This window comes from Ambystoma mexicanum, chromosome 6p (assembly GCF_040938575.1).
Source record: "Ambystoma mexicanum isolate Mex_15411 chromosome 6p, UKY_AmexF1_1, whole genome shotgun sequence".
In the NCBI taxonomy this organism is placed as follows: domain Eukaryota; kingdom Metazoa; phylum Chordata; class Amphibia; order Caudata; family Ambystomatidae; genus Ambystoma; species Ambystoma mexicanum.
Genome location: NC_090935.1, coordinates 582,935,908 through 582,954,188, shown reverse-complemented (window position 1 = coordinate 582,954,188; position 18,281 = coordinate 582,935,908). Strand labels below are relative to the sequence as shown.

The window sequence follows — 18,281 nt, the reverse complement described above, 5'->3', positions numbered from 1 at the left end:
TCTTTGGAGCCATACAGAAAATGACTCGCATTTATGTTATCTTTTTGTATTTACCAGTTAGTTGGCGCGGGGAATGGGAGGGGCAGTTGGCACTATTTTTTAGTTGAGGGAAAACTATGTTGCATCTTAAACTAGGCAGGCAGACTGATAAGAATGAACCCATTTCTTTGCATTAGAACTTTGATATGAGTGGTGCCCAACCGTGAGATGACAATCTAGTGGATCCCACCCCGATCAACCTTAACATCCTCACACTTAACACACAAGGCCTCAACTTCCCAAATAAATGCTTTAAATGCTGCAAAATAAATTTTGTTCTGGCATGTGCCGTGTTATAGGTGTTTACTTCCAAAAACATGGCTAAAATTACCTTCTGTGAAGACGATGGGAAAATGGGAAAGGTTAAATTAGTACTCCTTAATACACGATCCCTGGGCAAACATGCCACAAACGTAAAACATCACATAATGGATCATGATGTTGACATTCTGTCTTACCGAAACGTAGTTAAAAATGTCCAGTGGCCCAAAAAGGAATGGCCAATCTTGAATGCTCAATTGCATTACTGTAGGAGATGGGAATCGTCCAAAAAGACTGAGGCAACAAACACGTATGGCATATTTGTCTAAATTTTGGCTATACGAAAATCTCGTATAGCCTAAAAATTCAAACAAATATGCCATACAAAACATTACAGTGAAGAAGGGCAGCGGGGGCTGCGGGGCTGTCCCCCACACCCTTCTTCACTGTAATGTGAGCAGGGGTTACAGGGGTGTCCCCTGCTCCCGGCTCAATAAAATATTTTTTAAAAGAAAAGGGGACCCTGCTGTGACGGTTCCTGTACACACAATTGAAGGAAACCGGCATCGCAGAGGGATGTTGGTGACAGCGGCACACAAGGTGTGTCACCCACAGGTAATTAAGGGGGTGGAGGGGGCAAGGGCAAAGTCTAAAATGTTCAGGGGAGAGAAGAGCGAAGGTTATTTTTGGAAAAATAACTTTCAGTCTTTTCTCCCTCGAATATAGGATATGCATATGTGCCCTTCGGATAAACATAAGTTGTATGATAGGAAGTTTGTTCATCATTCCCTAGCCTTCTGTGGATCCAAGGAGGTAAGTACTGGAATTGTTTGCCCAGGGAGTTTCTTTTCAGCAAATTGAGGTCAATCATGCCATCATGCAAAACACCGGGAGATATGTGGGGTCCCTATCTGGCCATGTATTCACTATTATCTCCCTCTATGCACCGAACAATAAGCAAGGGGAATTCTTGACAGATTCCCTCACTGAAATGACCCCATTTGTTAAGGGCCGAGTGATAACTGGGGATGACCTTAATTTTGCTTCGATCCGCAGTGAGACAAGAGACCTTTCCCACCTCCAACCCCCCTCTCCTCAATCTCATCAGTTGATTTCAAGCATGCCTTAATCTTTGCTAAATTGCTTAGAGAAATGGAACTGGTCCTTGCATGTAAATGAGAGGGTCTGTTCTCACTTCCAGCACGTCCATAGGAGCTTTGATATTCTGTTGGTGTCGTCTTCCCTGATTCTGTTTATTCCCAGTGCTCAAATTGGAATCAATCCCGAGACTGGCCCTGTCTCCCCCATTAAACCACCATGGAAGGAAGCTTTACGATGCAGCCCTCGGAGACGTAGCCCTAATACTGCTAAAGCAATTGTGAATTACTTCAATGAAAACTAAGCTAGTACCACCATCGGATAGATTAGCTAGTGGAACAATATTTGTCTACCCCAAAGACAGATGAGCCCCTCACAGTGGGGGCAACAAAGCTACATCAGCTCTACCCACATCAAGCGACTGTCAGATTCAGAGCATAAGGTACTTGGACGGTCCTGTCAGTCAAGAGGTGGTGGGGGGGCAGCGATAGGTACATTAAAGAACAGCCCACCCAGACTTGATTGGTTCACAAACCTCTATGATAGATCCTTCAAGCCACAGTTCCTGAAAATCTTCAACATTACTGTTTAATTATTTTTTCACCACAGGTAGGATTTCCCCATTCATGAAAGACTCTGCCACAATGCTAACACTGAAGCCTGGTAAACGCACACAAGAAAGTGACTAGTATAGGCCTTTCACTTTGCTGAACATCAATGCTAAGCTGTACTCAAAGGTCGTAGGTTGGCGTCCAGACTAAACCCGGCACTGCCGACCTTTATATATTCAGAACAATGAGGGTTTATTGCAGGATGATGCACCTATGACAACATCAGGATTTAACCTACTTGAGTTAGCCCTTAAAGATGATCAGAAGCTAGTGGTGCGGTCTTTAGATGCCACCAAGACATTCAATAAGGTGAACTGGAAGTTCATGCAGCAGGTCCTGCAGGCTTTTAATTTCAGTCTCTTATGCCAACGCTCTTGCAAGCTAATTATCAATCCCCAGTAACCAGGGTCTGGGCCATTCTGGATCACACTTGCACTGTCCTGATTTTGCAAAAACCAGGCAGGACTGCCCACTGTGCCCTATTAGGTTTGCACTGGTTTGGAACTGATAACTAAACGCATCAGGGATAACCCCTTAATCTGGGGCGTACCCGTGAATGGTAAAGTTTACAAGGTTTCCCTCTGTCGATGATCTCATGCTTTCTTTAACAGACTTCCCACAGTCCCTGAATGTGGCCATGTTAGAAGAAAGGGAATTCAAATTTACTTCAGGTTTCTCTATCAATTACCATAGCCCTGCAGCCTCAACATCTCTGTACCTCAGGAGGCACTCGAGAGGCTAAAACTGATTGGCCCTCTGAAATGTAGCCCTAACTTCATACCATATATTGGCGCACAAATTCCTTTATCCTCACAGGATGCCTACCGTTGTAGCTTTCATTATTTTTTTTTTTTAATTTAATAACACATTTTATTGTATTTTTGTCACTTCGAAACAATAGCATACAATATACAAACGAAACTTTCATTCCTGCAACAACAAAGGTATTGTAATTAGTTCCCATATTTAGTTGGAGCTCAACAGCACGTAACAGGCCAACAGCTGGATCACCTCCATTCTGTAGAACTATTGCACAACAGAGTCCCACAATTCTTTACTTGTTCGTTACATAGTTTGTTCCCATTTCTGCAATACTTTATTGGCTTTCCCAGGGCAGCCTCTAGCTGTGTAGATTCGGTGATCCAATACTATACAGGCTCCACATCTGTTACCCATTGGTCATAGTGAGGGGCAATCTCTGATCCCCATAGTTGTGCAATATTCCTCTTGGCCAGTCCTGTGGTCGTTGAAAGCAAGAGTTTTTCAAAGCGGTTCATTTCTCCTTCCTCCTCAATCCCCAGTAACAGCACCTTTCGTTAATTTAGGATTGGCCGGCCCATAGCCCTTGACAGTCTATCCCAACATTTTTGCCAGAAGTACTGTATGCATGCACAATGTCACAGGATGTGATAGAAGGTACCCTTTCGTTGTAGCTTTCTTAAACTGTTTAGTGTGTTTTCTGAGGATCATACAAAATTGGGCAAATAAGAGGTCTCTTGGATAGGGCGTATAACTGTGGTCAAGGGGAATCGCCTCTTTCGTTTCCTGTACCATTTTTGGGCCATCCTGGTAAAGATTCCAGCCCTGTTGACACTCCAGCAAAAGATCCTTGACTTTATTTTGACAGGCAAAAAGCTTCAAATGCCTAGAGTGGTGGCATTGCGGAATGCCAGGCTGGGATGACTGGCAACACGAGAGGTCATACTATATAGCTTGGCCTCACAGATCTCCCACATGTTATGCTGGGGTGGAACGGGGAGCAGGTTGACATGGGTACATTTGAACAAGCCATGCCCCAATCACTATTGCCGGATCTACACTTTATCAATATGACTTATAATGCCAAATTACTCTGCTCCACCAAGACTTTGCTGTTGTACTGCCGTAAAAGCGATCAGAAAATTGGGGTGCAAACCAGCCATATACTCTTTATCACCGATAGTGGGCAACCGCGATTTGCAGCTGAGCCTTAGGTGAAACGCTTTTTTGGAATGGTCAGACGGAGGACTTGCCCAATTATTCCAAATATACTAAGGCTCGACTCCCCTGATTTTTGAAGGATGTAAAGAAAAATATATTTGAAGGAAGGTGAAAGATTTAGTTATATCCAATTACATCACTGGATTTCACAGCCCAAAGGGAGGGGGCAGCTCGAAGTCCAACTGCTCTTGAGCACACCTGGGAGACTACTGGTGATCGTGCAGGATATCACACAGCTACTGACCAGGGATATTGCAGCTGTTATGCCCCCACCGTACATGATGAATTGGGAGACTGATAGAGGTAGGCCCATTGATGACACCATGTGGTCGGATATATGGTCTAGAATCTACTCTTCCTCTCGGTGCACCACTGATTGTGGATCTATGTGTAAGGTGTGCTATAGGTGGTACCGATTTTTAATTTGCGCTCCAGAAAATGAACCCAACACTCATCCCATCCTGCCGGGTGGCTGTGGCCGCCAGGGACATTCTTATATATAGTGATCTTGCCCGAAAATGAAAACTTTCTGGGGCAATATCTTGTCCCATGTCAAGTCAGTTACAGGAAATTCCCCTAACCATAGGTCTGCTGGTAGTGTTACTCGGCTGCTCAGCAGAGGGGGGGGCATATCCGTGCTCTGGGAACATGGCAAAACCTATCACTTACTTATTGTTAGTTGCCAAAATGACCAGAGACTGGAATGGCCCAAATGGCCATATCATGGCGTTATTGTGGGGGAAGATTTTGCATATTCTTGTGCCTGAAAAGAGTACTGCTTCTTTAACTGATCAACTGGCTAAATACTGGGGGGGAGGGGGTGCATTTCATTGGCTGTCATTAGATAGTCTCAGAAGTTCCCTGCACTCTTCAAATTGAATCTTGTACGTAACTCTCTGCTTAACTTTCTGCTAGTGTAAACCGACTGCTAATGTGATAGTTGAATGATTTGGTTTGCCATTGGGAGGTTGTTAGTAGCGTGTTTCCAGTATTGGGAACAGCTAGGCTACAGCGAATGGGGGGTTGTTTGTGGGTATTTGTTCACAATTAAGAATTATTTACATGCGATCATTGTCAGTCATGCTTGTCCATCTTAATATTCTCTGATCATTTATTTTGTATTGCAAGAACAAAAGTTAAAGAAGTAATATAAAAAAAGAATGTTAAAAACTTCAGAGGAGACTACGGTGACCTCTCTGGTTTACTGTAATTCCTAGAGTGTGGTTGGCAATATTGTACAGCTCAGTCTTGGAGGGTGGATTGTGCTTAACGGATATGAGGAAATGATTTTGGGTAACCTATATTATTATAGTGAATTAATGGATGTCTGGGCAGTGGGACAACCAGACGGTAAGGCTGTATCATAACACTTTGATTCAAGTACTGCCACCTGTCCATTGCTACTGGCGAGGAGAATGGTGGTGTAGACATAGCCAGAGCTAATGTTCCAACTGATTTGGAAAGTCATGGGACTCTGGAATCTCCCCTGAGGAGTAACATGGATTTGCCATTGTTTCAAAAAAGTCTTGATTTCTAAAAGTAGATGGAGCTTGTCAAAACAAAGATGGCAGAAGCCAGCATTGAAGCACGAAAGGAGTCCCCTCTTTGTTTTGCATGCCCTGAAGTACGACTTTGCCCCTTTGAGTTTAGAGAAATGGCAGAATTGTCAAGATATCACAAAAGAAATGAACAGTTGATGTATAAAATACAAGGGGCTGTTCCCGTTTGCAAACCATTTTTACTTGAATAGCAGAATGTACTCCATCTCAACTATTGAAGATGGCTGCTGAGTTCTGGGCCTAAAAACAACATTGCAATGGCCTAATACTAACGAAAATTAGCCACTGAGATCACAGACTTGGAGCTGAAGCTAAACTAGACCTAGCAGAAGAAGACCTGGCGAGGGAAACTCTGGTGCTACTTTATGTGATTTATACCTTGATGTGATATTTAGTGGTTTTGGGCTTCTTATTTCAATATGAACTAGTGTGCAAGTTTTGATTTCCTGTGAGTTTGCACCTGTTTTATGTTTTATATATTACTATTAAAAATGTTCCTCTCTACTGATTGGTGGGGTGTCGCTGGATGGGGTTCTCCTGAACCGGGAATAACACGAGACCCATTTGCCAGTAGTAGTGGAGGGTTCGTAAGGACACAACTACTGCCGGCAGCCTCAAGTTTTGTAATTTTTTTCTAGTTGTACATCTGTTAGGGTTTTGCAATCCGTTTCCCACTTTTTTCGTTTGCTCTTTGCTAGAAGTAGATGGGGTTTCATCAAAAAATGTGGTATCTGTTAAAGAGAGTATGCAATTACAGGAATAACACGTATGCTTATTTCTTAATGTATACTGCTCTTTCCATAATTATGCAACATACTTTTATATCTCTATAAAAATCAAGACTTATAAGAGTGATCCTTGCCTTAGATAATGTTGTTCCCTTTATGATGTCTCTGGTTTAAAGCGATGAAGTGGTGGGGCCCATACTTGTTAAGTGGAAATGGGAAAATCTGTTAACCACATGCACCACATTCAAAGCCCCAAACTTGTATGAGAATAATTCCCCTGAAGTTTCACAGAGGGTTATATAATCCTCATGGCAAACTTTATTTTTTATTTAGAATTCCTCTCACGATAGGTTACATTCTAGGTTGCAGAGGGGAGTCAGTGGCATTTGCCAGCCTTAAACAAAGGATATCCAAAAAGGGCTGTGTGGGCGTATGGAGAGAGATGCCCAAGGACAATAGCGACTACACTTTTTATTCAGGTGTACACCAGACCTATACAGGCATATTGTTTTCTGGGCATAGCGCAAAGGCATATGGTAGAAGAAGCAAAAATGTCACACAAGGTATCTTGAATCATCTCACTGTCTTGGTTAGATGGCATTTGTCACCTGCTAGAATGTTGCAAGATATATGGTCATTTAATTGGGATTTGTTGTGAATTCCAGTTTTAACTAAGGAGTTGTGCAATGCTATATAAAGTTTCTTTAAGCATAACCGCCACACCTTACTAATGAGAGCAATACACCGGGTGCCTTCAAAGCCATCATAAGGGTTCAAATTGTTCATATGATGGCTAAAAGAAGAAAACAAATTTGTATTATTGTAGATAAATGATATAGTATATTGAAGGAGTGTGAAAAGGAACACAAGAAACCTGGGTCCGGGGAATCACCTAAAAAGTGAAAGCTAGTGAGATCCCAGCTTAATGTTTTAATTGCAAAGCAAAACTTTCATGAGAAAGCAAGCAAAGCAGATAAGATACTAGCAATCTGGTTAAGGGGCTTAAAATCTAGACCCTTTGTGAAGTAAATAATAGACCATGCTAGTCAACTAGTGGCTGATGAGGTCAAAAAATTATTATTTCAAAAATTCTTCCAAGCATTATATGATGTGGAAAAGACATCACAAGATACCTATTTGGGGAAAGTTAGGTTCTCTGTGTTATCCCAAGAACATTGGGTTTGTTTGGAAGAAAGATGTAATGGAAAAAAGAAGTACTTGAAGCTATCGAGTAATTTAAAGCTAACACATTCCCTTGTCTAAATGGGGTTTCTGGTTATTTAAAAAAAAGCCTTTGACCATAATTTGTTCATCTCATTTAGAGTCCTTGGTTCCATAACAACTATGGCAGAGTCCTGTGTCTCCCTCATACAAAGTCAGGTAAATATTTGAAAGAGTTTGGATTGTACAGACCCATTGCTCTTCTAAATATTGATTCTAAACTGTTCACTATGTTTCTGAATATTCCTCGTCAGGCTTGGAATCCTCCATAAAAAAGAAAAAACAGTTTAACTTTCACTTTAAAAGTGTATTCCTCCTCTAAACCAATCACTGTCCTTTAGGTCATACTGCCCCTATCCAATGACAGTCCTCTCCCTAAGCTCCCCCCTCCCGGTTGGCCATCTTCAGATTTTTACTGCACGCTTCAGTGTTGGGAGTCTTCTTGTTGCTGTCCGAGCTAATTTCTTTTTTTCCTCTCGAAATTCTGTCCAAAAATAGTTTGAATTTTGACCGATTTTTGCATGTTCGTTGTCGAAGGAGGACATACCGGCAGCGAGAATCCGCTACCGGCGAAGATCTTCATCCACCTTCGGATCGTAATTGAAGTTTCAAGAAGGCCCGGCCTTGGGCCTACTTCGCGCCTTTCAGCCATGACTGAAGAGATGAAGGAAAGTCAAAGCCTCCGAAGTGTGGCTTAAGAAATGTTTTCGTGGAAGATCGGCATCATAAATGCTTATATTACCTGCATCCGGACCACAATGAGGAGGGATGCAAGGTGTGCTGTGGTTTCTCGAAGAAAACCCCAAAAGACTGCTACAGCAGACTGTCAGCGTGGCTCAAGTCGAGCAAGGCCCCTCACTCAGCCTCGGGGCAGGGTCAAGACTCATATACGACTGGCCGGTCCGGGGAGCGAACTCCCTCCGGGAGGAGGTCGAGATCCTTTGAGGACACCACGCTCATGTGGCTCCAAGAGAAGACCAAGCACTGCTCCGCTAGCTCAGCTGGGTTCACCTCAGATGTGGGTCCCGAGTCGGGCAAAAGGCAATCTCGCCTTCACCATCGGCCTCCACGGTGAGGCCTACCAACAAAAGGGGCCTTTTCAAAGAGAAAGCCCCTAGCCCCGTCCAAACTCCATGTGTCTGTGGATAAACGGACGAGGGACAAGTTCGGAGAGGACTCATCCAAGCTGGCTAAGACCTCGCAGCATGCCAGGTCAACTGAGTCAATGACAGCGGTGTCGGCGAAAGCAGCGACAAGCACATCGTTGACAAAGTCCACGACATCCACTACGGCAGTGCTGAAGGAGAGTGGGTCTGTGAGGGACGTCACAACCACAGGCGAGTGTGAGAAATCTGAAGGTATCTCCCCGGCTAGTCCCTGGGGATCGGTCATCCATCCAGGTGGCCAGGACACAGCCATTGCTATTGGATCCAGTTCCTGGGGGTGGACCAGTGCAGGAGAATCACCTAGATGGGGGGGGGGGGGGGGTCCTTGGGGAGTGGAAGTGGGACACGGACGGGTGAGATGCGGTATCCCCCTTCTTTCAACACCTTTTCCTCATCCTACCACGTAGGACATTCAAAATCACTGCCACCATACCCCCACTTCTGACACACACTTTTGCACAGCACACCAGAGAACGGACTAATGCCAAAGCCGTTTACCTGACATGTTCCAATACAAAAGTCAGGCACAGCCAAGCAATTGATCAGAATCACACACACTTAACGGCCATTTCCCTTTCCCACAGGGATAAAAGGTGGAGCAGGAGAACACAGTTCGAGCAAGGCAGACCTCACGACGAGACAGCTATCCAAACCTGGCAGTTCAAAAGGAGGAGAAAGGCGGCGAATATCGAGAGGCTGGCAAGGAGTGACACGACCTTGCCCTTTTGGACAAAGATCTGCGAAACCGCTGCAGAGCGAATCGTAAGACCGAGGACAATAGCCTAAGTGTGTTGCAGCAGATGTCAACGGTACACAGAGCGTATAGACGCTGATAAGCGGGAGCAAGATAAACTCCTGCTACCGTGGTAACAGCCTTGACTCCAGTTACGAAGGAAAGCCAAGCGGTTCATCACAGCCAGTGAGTCGAGGGGAGAGCCGATAAGATCCGGGCTGTGGTGAATGAAAGATGCAAACTGGAAAGTTGAACTAAGTTCAAAGAACTGTAAAAGTGTTGAGGGGAGAGCAGCAGCAGAGGGAACCAGCACCACGTGGGTGCTAACTCGAGACACTCTGGTCGATCCCCGTTTGAATGAAACTACAGGTACCAGAAGGCCGTAGGAGAAGCCGCCAAGTTAGGTCAAAGTGGTCATATAAGAGGTCAAGCAAAATCCCCCTACAGTCGAAAGCCTTTGACCTAAGAACTGTGAGAAAAGCAAGGGAAGTGAATCCTGCAAACATTTCTGAATGTGAAGTTGGCAAGAATGAACCTGGAAGAGGGATGCTGACGAGAAGGGGGCAAGTCTAAAGTCCCAAGAAAGAGTGTGTTGACAAAAGTGAACCTGGCTGAGGGTTGTCCACTGGAACTGTTTAAAAAAGACATTAAGATTTGTGTAAGAAGGAAAAGCCATAGTGAACTCAGTGTTGGGAGGCAGAGAGTAAAGATGGGTCAGCTCCTGGAAGAGGGGGACCCAGTGGTGAAGAATCCTCACCCTAAGTGAAAGCAGGAAACAAACTTTCATTTGGTGAAGAAACTTTTATTTTGTTGATTGAATATATCGGGCCTTCGAAGGCAAGAGACTTCCAAGTGAAACGAGACTTGGCCATCGAGGCTCCTGATAAACTGGAACAGAAATGTTGACTTGTGCTGTGAAAGCTCGAGTGTGTGCTGTGCTCCAAGATCCCACCTTACCCCGTGCTCAAAACGTGGGCAAGGGAGTCCCAAGCTACTGTATCCTGACATATTATTTGTGAACACTTCTTTCTTTTCTTGAAAACCATCCCACACACTTTTTGTAGTAGTTGTAAGGTTTGGCAATAGGTATCTTAGTATAGGCCCCTTTTATTTTGACACAACGCCACTAGGACTACCTTATTTTCATTTGATGGTCGATGCTAAATCTTCGATTTAGGTTTAGTTTACGTGTTTTTCCACCCTGCAAACATTGTTCAATAAACACTCTTGGACTGCGATCACTTGTCTGTCTTTACTGTTGCCACCATGAGTTTCTTACACAAAATACAGCTGCGCAGGCAGCGACAAAGACGGCGGCCACTCCGGGGTCAGGAAAAGAACTGGCGACCGCACCAACCTCAAACGGAGAGATAGACATTCCTCCTGGTGGAACTTCCCCGGTACTGGACCGGCGGGCTGCTCCAGATAGGTAGCAGCAGATCTACTCAAGTACTGACGAGGGAGAGAATGATCTGCACGGCGATTACTACACAGATCATGAAGCGGGAAGATCTTGGGGTGGTATACCAGAGTCCCCTGCTCACAAGAGAAGACGTGTCAGCCCAGATCCCACTCCACTGGCTCCTTTCATCGTTAGACCTAGGATCGTGTCGCTGGACATTCTAACAACCCTGCACACACTGGTCACTAAAATCCAGCAAAGGATGCTGCCACTCGACCTATGCCTCCAAGTGAGACGTACAAGCCTCTGAGGTTGTGCTCAACCCTGCGGAAGAGAAAGTCCAAAGGGGGCGTGGGTCCTCGGAATCATCTGACTCCTCCACCACCACCGCTTCGCAAGAAAACCCCACCCGGACTCCGGCCCCACGCATGGACACGGCTACCATGGCTACAGGCACTGACGAGGACAGCAATTTAATCGTGGCTGATGGAGAAACGCCACACACGGACAAGCCCCATAGGGCCTCTCCACCAGACGAAGTTGGATCCTTTCATTCTATCATGTCAAGAGCCTCTGAACTATTTCAGCTGGTTCCCGAGGAGACTAAAAAAGAAGGCTTCCTGTAAAAGCTGCGCAAGTCGAGAATAAAGGCCATCATGTCCATTCCCTTCCTGGACGACATCTGGGAGGAAGGCCTAGCTCTAATGAGAAATCTGAGTATGGCCCGACCAAGTGGGACAGATTGGAGATAAATTACAGGGTTCCAGGTTCAGCTCCCAGGTGCTTAAGGTCTCAGCCCTCGCCTGATTCGGTGGTCTGAGCCACAGCTAGGAAGTGCTCGCCGAATCAGTCCTCAGCAGCCATGGTACCTCAAGATCAGGAGGGAAATAAGCTGAATACAATGGGCAAGAGGATCATTTATACAGCAGCCTCTTCCGTCAAGTCAGCTAACGCCTAGCCATTTTGTCCCGATATGACTGGGAACTATGGTTCAAGCTACCCGAAGACAAGAAGGTCGAGGCACTAGAACTCTTTCAGGAAGGGGACATGGCCTCGGATCACACCATCACGGTGGCAGTGGACATCGCTGACACAGGTTTTCGCCAGATGGGGGAACGGGGTGTCCCTGCGTCGTCAATTTTGGTTGAAGGCAACAAACTTCCTGCCAAGACATTCAGACTAAGGTACTGGATATGCTGTTCGACGGGAGAACCTCTTCGGAAAGGCAGTTGACAAGTCTTTGCAGGCAATAAAGACCGACTCAGAAACTGCACACTCCGTGGGAACTTTGCAGTAGTGACGGCGGTCATCCTTTCGCTCTTCCAGAGGAAAACCAGGAAGATCTTCCAAGGGTTATAATACCCGGTAACGGCAGCCTTGATGCTCTTCCACTCAAGTGTACAGGGGTCGCTCAAGACGGCGGAGGACAGCTGCAGTGACACCCACAGGGGAGAGCTGCGACTCCCAAGCAGGCCTGAACCAGCCCTGGCCTCGGGCCCCCAGTTATGCACCCCAGTGGGAGGCCAGCTGGTCGAAGTTCGTCAGCACGTAGGGAAAGATCACCACAGACAGATGGGTGCTGGACAGCAAATGGGGCCAGCCCCAGATCGATCTCTTCGCGATGGCGGCGAACGGTCCACCAGCAGGTTCTCTCAACCCAGGAGCATGGGAGACAAGTTCTCGTTCCCGTGAGAGGGACGGTTACTGTAGGCTTTTCCTCTGTTTCCACTCTTACATGTGATCAGCATGCTCAGACAGTGCCACTGCAGGATAATACTTGTCTCCCCAGCGTCGCCAAGGTAAATCTGGTATCCGGACCTGCTGAGTCTGTCAGTGGCCCCGTCTATCAGGCTGCCACTGTTCCTGGACCGTCTTGCCAGAGAACTGGGTCGGGGGGGCGATTCTGCATCACGGCCCAAAGTACCTGATCCTGAGGGCATGGCTCCTACAGCCCTAGAGTTTGGGGGATATGCTTTACCCGCAGAATGTAAGGACATCCGTCAATGTTGAAGTGCTATAGACATAAATGGAAATGCTTCTCCGCGTGGTGCCGGACTCAGAAGATTACCCTGATGTGCGTCACAGCCCCGAAAATTCTTCCATACTTGCTTTCCTTGGCTTAAGTGGACTGGCTCACGCCTCTATCAAGATGCATCTCACCGCCATATCCAGGTACACCAGGTCTCCGGGCAGGCCTTCGCTGTGGTCTCACAGGTTCGTCAGAGTTCCTCAAGGGACTCTTCAGGACTTTGCCACCGGTGAAGGCTCCTGCCATGGTTTGGAAGCTCAATGAAGTGCTGACTTAGCTCATGGGAGCTCCTTTCGAACCTGTGCATCAGGTCCCGCTCAAGTTTCTCTCGTGGAAGACGGCTTTCCTCATGGCTATCATCTCGGCCAGGCAGGTCGGGGAGATTCTGGCCCTGTCTTGCAAGCAGCCTTACTTGTCTATCCACGCTTCAAGCGTGGTACTACATACGCACTCCACATTTATGCCAAGGGTGCCATCAGAATTCCATCTTAACGAACCTTTGGTGTTACCTGTCTTCTTTCCGAATCCGTCGCTGCCAGCAGAAAGGGCCTTGCATTCGCTGGACTTTGCTCGTGCCTTGAAGGTCTACGTGGCACGTACAAAGAATTTTCAGAAGACTTTTCAGTTGTTCGTCACCTTTTGGTCCTTTAAATCAAGGAAAGCCCTTATCAAAGGCTTTCATCTCCAGGTGGCCCTCTGACTGGCTTGCAGGCCAGAGCTAGGCCGGCCGAAAGCTCACTCCACCAGAGTAATCGCAGCAACTACGGCTTTTCTCTCTGGTGTGCCCCTGCTTGAAATCTACAGGGCTGCTACGTGGAGGTCCACGCACACCTTCACGAGGTTCTACTGCATCGACAGGGATTCCAGGGAGGAGTCCCGAGTCAGCCAAGCAGTGCTACGCAACCTGTTTGAGGCGAGTCTGTTCCAGAGGTGAGTGCTTATTGCTTCTGTTGAACCTTGCCACCTGCCGTGGTTGTGTGTATATAAACTGCAGTGTAATCGTTATTCATGAGCATGTGAATCCAGGCCAGATCCCATGCTGGAGAAGGTGTTACGCTCACCTGGTATCCACGGGGGCGCCACACGATACTGGATGGAGGTCTAAGCGCTATCCCGGGCCCCTCTCTGCTTGGTTATGTGCCAGACGTTGGGTAGCGCCAATAACAGGAGGATGGAGGGTTAAGATACTGGTTCTGTGATGGGTGGACTCCCACCACCCTCTGCTCCAAATCCCCTTCCTTGGGGTTATTGCTATTCTGTCTCTTTCCCTCCGTTTTCTGTCTTCTCAGCGTCTTGCTCCACTACGTTGTTCCCTAACAATGTCTCTTTTTGTTTTCACAGGGATGGTTGCGATCTCAGAGTTTCTGCGCCGATGGTGAAGACCACAGTGAGTTATTGATGCGCGTAGAGCTGCGCTGTTTATTGGTGTTAATTGCTAACCTGTGTTCTCTTCCCTTCTTTGTACAGATTGCGGTGATGTTCCGGAGTGATGAGCGATCGAAGCGCTGCTTGCCCAGGTAAGTGCTTTGTTAATGTTGTCCTTGTTCCTTCTCCCTTTCAGGTTGCAGTGAAACCCAAAGATGGGCGAGGTAAGAGAAGCGCAGGGTGCTGCCAGGACTCGCTGCTTGCCCAGGTAAGAATTGTTATTAATGCTGTCCTTGTTTCTTTACCTTTGCAGGTTGCGGCAAACTCCGGAGATGGGCGAAGTAAGCGGAGCGCAGGATGGATTCAAGACCAGTTACTTCACAGGTAAGTGTTCTTGCTCGCTAATGCTGTTCTTGTTCTTCCAGGTTATTAATGGAATCCGGATCTAGGGCTTCAAGATCGGGCCGCCGGAGAAGCAGATGAGCAGGAGCTGGACACGATGAGCGTTACGCTGCAGGAGTGCTGAATAACGCAAAGCGTATTCTGCTGTTTGGGTGTGGTTTAAATAGTCCAGGTAAAGTAGTTCCAGGCCAAAATGCCAGGCCCAGCCACACACAAAGCACTAGACCGCATGGCTTGGTTCTAAAGAACTGGGCTGTGTAATAGGCCTCCATGTTGGATTAAGGTCCAAAACTGGTATTGCTCTATTCCTGATAATGAGCCTGGCGCCAAAGGCGCCAGGACTAACTCCATGTATGTTTCTGATGGAGTTTTAAGGCCCTTGGGGCCAGTGTGAAGGGCTTTAGCCCCACTGCTGCCAGGGGGCTGTTATACCTGAGTGGGTCAGGGGCATAGATCGTGACAGAAGGTTTAAGTTACTTACCTGTAAATATTGTTCTCCAGCATGGGTCTGGCATGGATTCAGATGCAAACCCTCCCGCCTTCCCCTCTGTGGCTCTTCCTGGTTCATGCTGCCACTTTACATATGACCCAGATGACATTGATTGGTTTAGAGGAGAAATACAGTTTTAAAGTGAAAGTGAAACTGTTTTTTCGTTTTACTGAGGATTCCTAGCCTGACTGGGAATATTCATGAGCATGTAAATCCATGCCAGACCCATGCTGGAGAACAATAGTTACAGGTAAGTAACAAACCTTCTGACAATTGCCATAGAATGGCCCACTTGGTACAAAATTCATGGTTTCAGGTACCCTAGTCTTTTTTGATGAATGGAATGCACTCTATGTGAGATGTCTTGGACACATAGAGGCTATTCAAATGATGGACCTTCCACAATTCTATTTCTTTCGAGCACTCTCCATTGCAGTGCCTTAATCCTTTTTTTCCCCAAGTACTAAACAAAATGGTACATGCTTATATCTTTTCCAGATCGTTATTGAGCTCCGGAATATGCAGGAGACCTAACTATGGCAGATCCTGCTTATTAATACAACACAGTCCACTTTTGGATCTTGTTTGAATGGATATCAGGAGGTAATGATACGCCCTGGGTTGAGTGGGGTCCTACAATGGGAAGGCAGCCATTTAAAGATGAAAAAAACAGATTGTCCAAAAGTTGCATACACTTCTGGAGTGACTTGAACCATGATGTAAGTTTGGGAGGCCATCACCTCTAAACTACAAATTACCGGATTGTCCTCCACTGTACACCTATACATCAAAATCCTCAATTTTTCCTGCTCTCAAATTTTGGGGCTTTTTGAAATAGAGGGAGGGTGGATGTAGAGCTCTAAAAGAATTGTTTATAGAAAGAATCAAGTCATTTGAACACTGTAAAGAAGAGGAGTTTGTCATGTAGATCAACAGGATAGATTTTCTTCTATTCAGAATAGGCATTGGGTTCTACGAAGGGAAATTGTTCAGCAGCTGTCTGATAGCAGACCAATTTTGAGAAACGAATAACCTTGCAGAAAGCATCAAAACACTTCCTCATATTAACATGTTTAAACAATGGATCATAGCCACATCAGGGACACATGAATAGATGGGAAAGCCCTCAGAACAATCGCCTGAGAGTGACATTTGTCAACTTCTGTGAAGAGCTATAACAAACACATAGGTCCACACACCCTGTATTCCCCTCCCTAAATGAGACTCGGTGATATGCTCCACATTGTCTGCTCCCCTGGTTGCTTTTAGATCCCTTGCTACCAATTGCCCACCCTCTCCCTCTCCTGTTAGCACCCAGCTCCCTTTTTCATTGCTTCTCTCACTGTGTTCTTTCCTCCAATTGTAAAATGCTCTGTTGCTTCTCCAAACTTGGTCCACACTCAATAAATACCCTAATAATAATGCAAGCTAAATACTAATATTCAAATAAGAGAAGTCTCGTATAAAGTGCCCTTTGTCCTGTATTGGGTCCCCTCTAATCTCCACAATATATTCGGAGGCTATATATAATCTTTGTTGGCTTGGGTGTGGCATTATAGATGATCTTTATATTTGATAGTCATGCCCAAGACTTGGGATTCTGTGATAGGTAGTGTTGGCTGGAGCAAAGGAAATTCCTGTGTGTTCCATGTGCTGGAAAAGCCGGCTAGATTATTGTGGGATTTTTCTCTGTGCAACTGAAAGGTTTTTCCTCTGCTTCATGGAAGCTCATTTTCTTGCTTCCAATCGCAGTTAAGCTGGTCATATTACAGACATGGAGAAACCCTGATCCCCACTCCTTTGCCATGAGGATTTTACATTTGTAGGCTATTTTTGCCATCAAGCAGGTTAGTTTTTTCCTTGTGAGCAGTCCCGGCACAATTTCTTAAACTCTGGCACTCACTTATACGTTTTCGGTTGAGAGATGAAGTAATGCTGTCCTCCCCCAGCGTTTGAGAATATTGAATCTGTTTGGGTGAATACATATTGAATTTGTGAGCAATGAACAGGTGGAAGGCACAATAATAGTGGGACATCTATTTGGGAGGAAGGTGATTCTATTTGGGAGGAAGGTGATTGAGTAGTAGGTGTCACTCCTAACGACAGCTCTGTTAAAAGTGTAAAAGGCTACATCTTGTTTGCAACATTTTCTTTCAATGGACCATGTTTGTCTAATCTTTAAACATTATTCATGGAAAAACCATGTTGGCCAGCTATAAAATCATGAAATGTTTCATTCGATTTTGTTCCAAATTAAAATTAAGAACATTTTTGTTAGGAAGGGACAGAATTTTAAACAAGTAGATGTAAAACGTAACTTGCTAATGTTTTTAAGAGAGGTCATTGAGCCTAATATTTGTTTCTCTTTAGCGTTACCCTGGCCAGGTGATACTCAAGTCAACCAGATCGCGGTTGACTCATTCAAGAAAGAAAAGCTCAGCATCTTGCACTGAGGATCCCCAGTCCCTCCAAGTAACCATGAACATGCAAGTAAAAAGTGAACACAGTGATTTGGGCGATAGCCATGCTTTGGGAGCTCAGGAGCACAGAAGTCTGCCACCGCTTGGAGATGCACTATTACCCCCCAACAGCATTACCTCATTGGAGCATGAAACAACTCCTCTTTCCTTTCTTATGAATGAGAATTTTGAACCAGATAAGGAAGCAACCAGTGGATCTTGTCTTCCCTCATCTCTTCCACCAGCACCACCACCTCCTCCTCCTCCTCCTCCTCCTCCACCACCTCCACCTCCTTTCCCTACAAAGGAGGATGCCTCCAACTGTGTACAGAAACAATGGAGCCCTTTGAAAAAAGAAAAGGTTGACACTGTGAACATGTCTACGAGTCCAGTTTCGGCACATCTTCTGGACAGTAGTCAGCTTCTCACTGCCAGGAGGAAATTAAAGAAGACTGGTACGCTGGAAGGTATGCAACGTAGAAGAGGTAAGGGAATATGAGATTTCTGAATTAGTAATTTTTTATGGTAATTCGATTCCTGTTAGCATGTTCAACATAATTTAAATATGATTTCTCTCAATGTACACTTTTTATCCTGGCACATGTACATTTATTTATGTTCACCTTGTTTTCACTGTCAGAAAAGTATGCACACTCACAAGCCACGGTGCATCATCATGACCTAATGCCATCCTTCCTTGAACATGTTTTTTGTACTTTCTAGTTGTAGAATTTTATG

The 18,281-nt window shown here is 45.7% G+C and overlaps 1 protein-coding gene across 1 annotated transcript in view; it reads left to right on the top strand.

The window, feature by feature from the left end:
- JMY (junction mediating and regulatory protein, p53 cofactor) overlaps positions 1-18,281 on the top strand; it is a 1,013,065-nt gene that overhangs the window by 854,249 nt on the left and 140,535 nt on the right. The window contains exon 9 of the mRNA XM_069627416.1: positions 17,455-18,028. Coding sequence (XP_069483517.1) covers positions 17,455-18,028 — 574 coding nt within the window. The remainder of the gene's footprint in view (positions 1-17,454; positions 18,029-18,281) is intronic.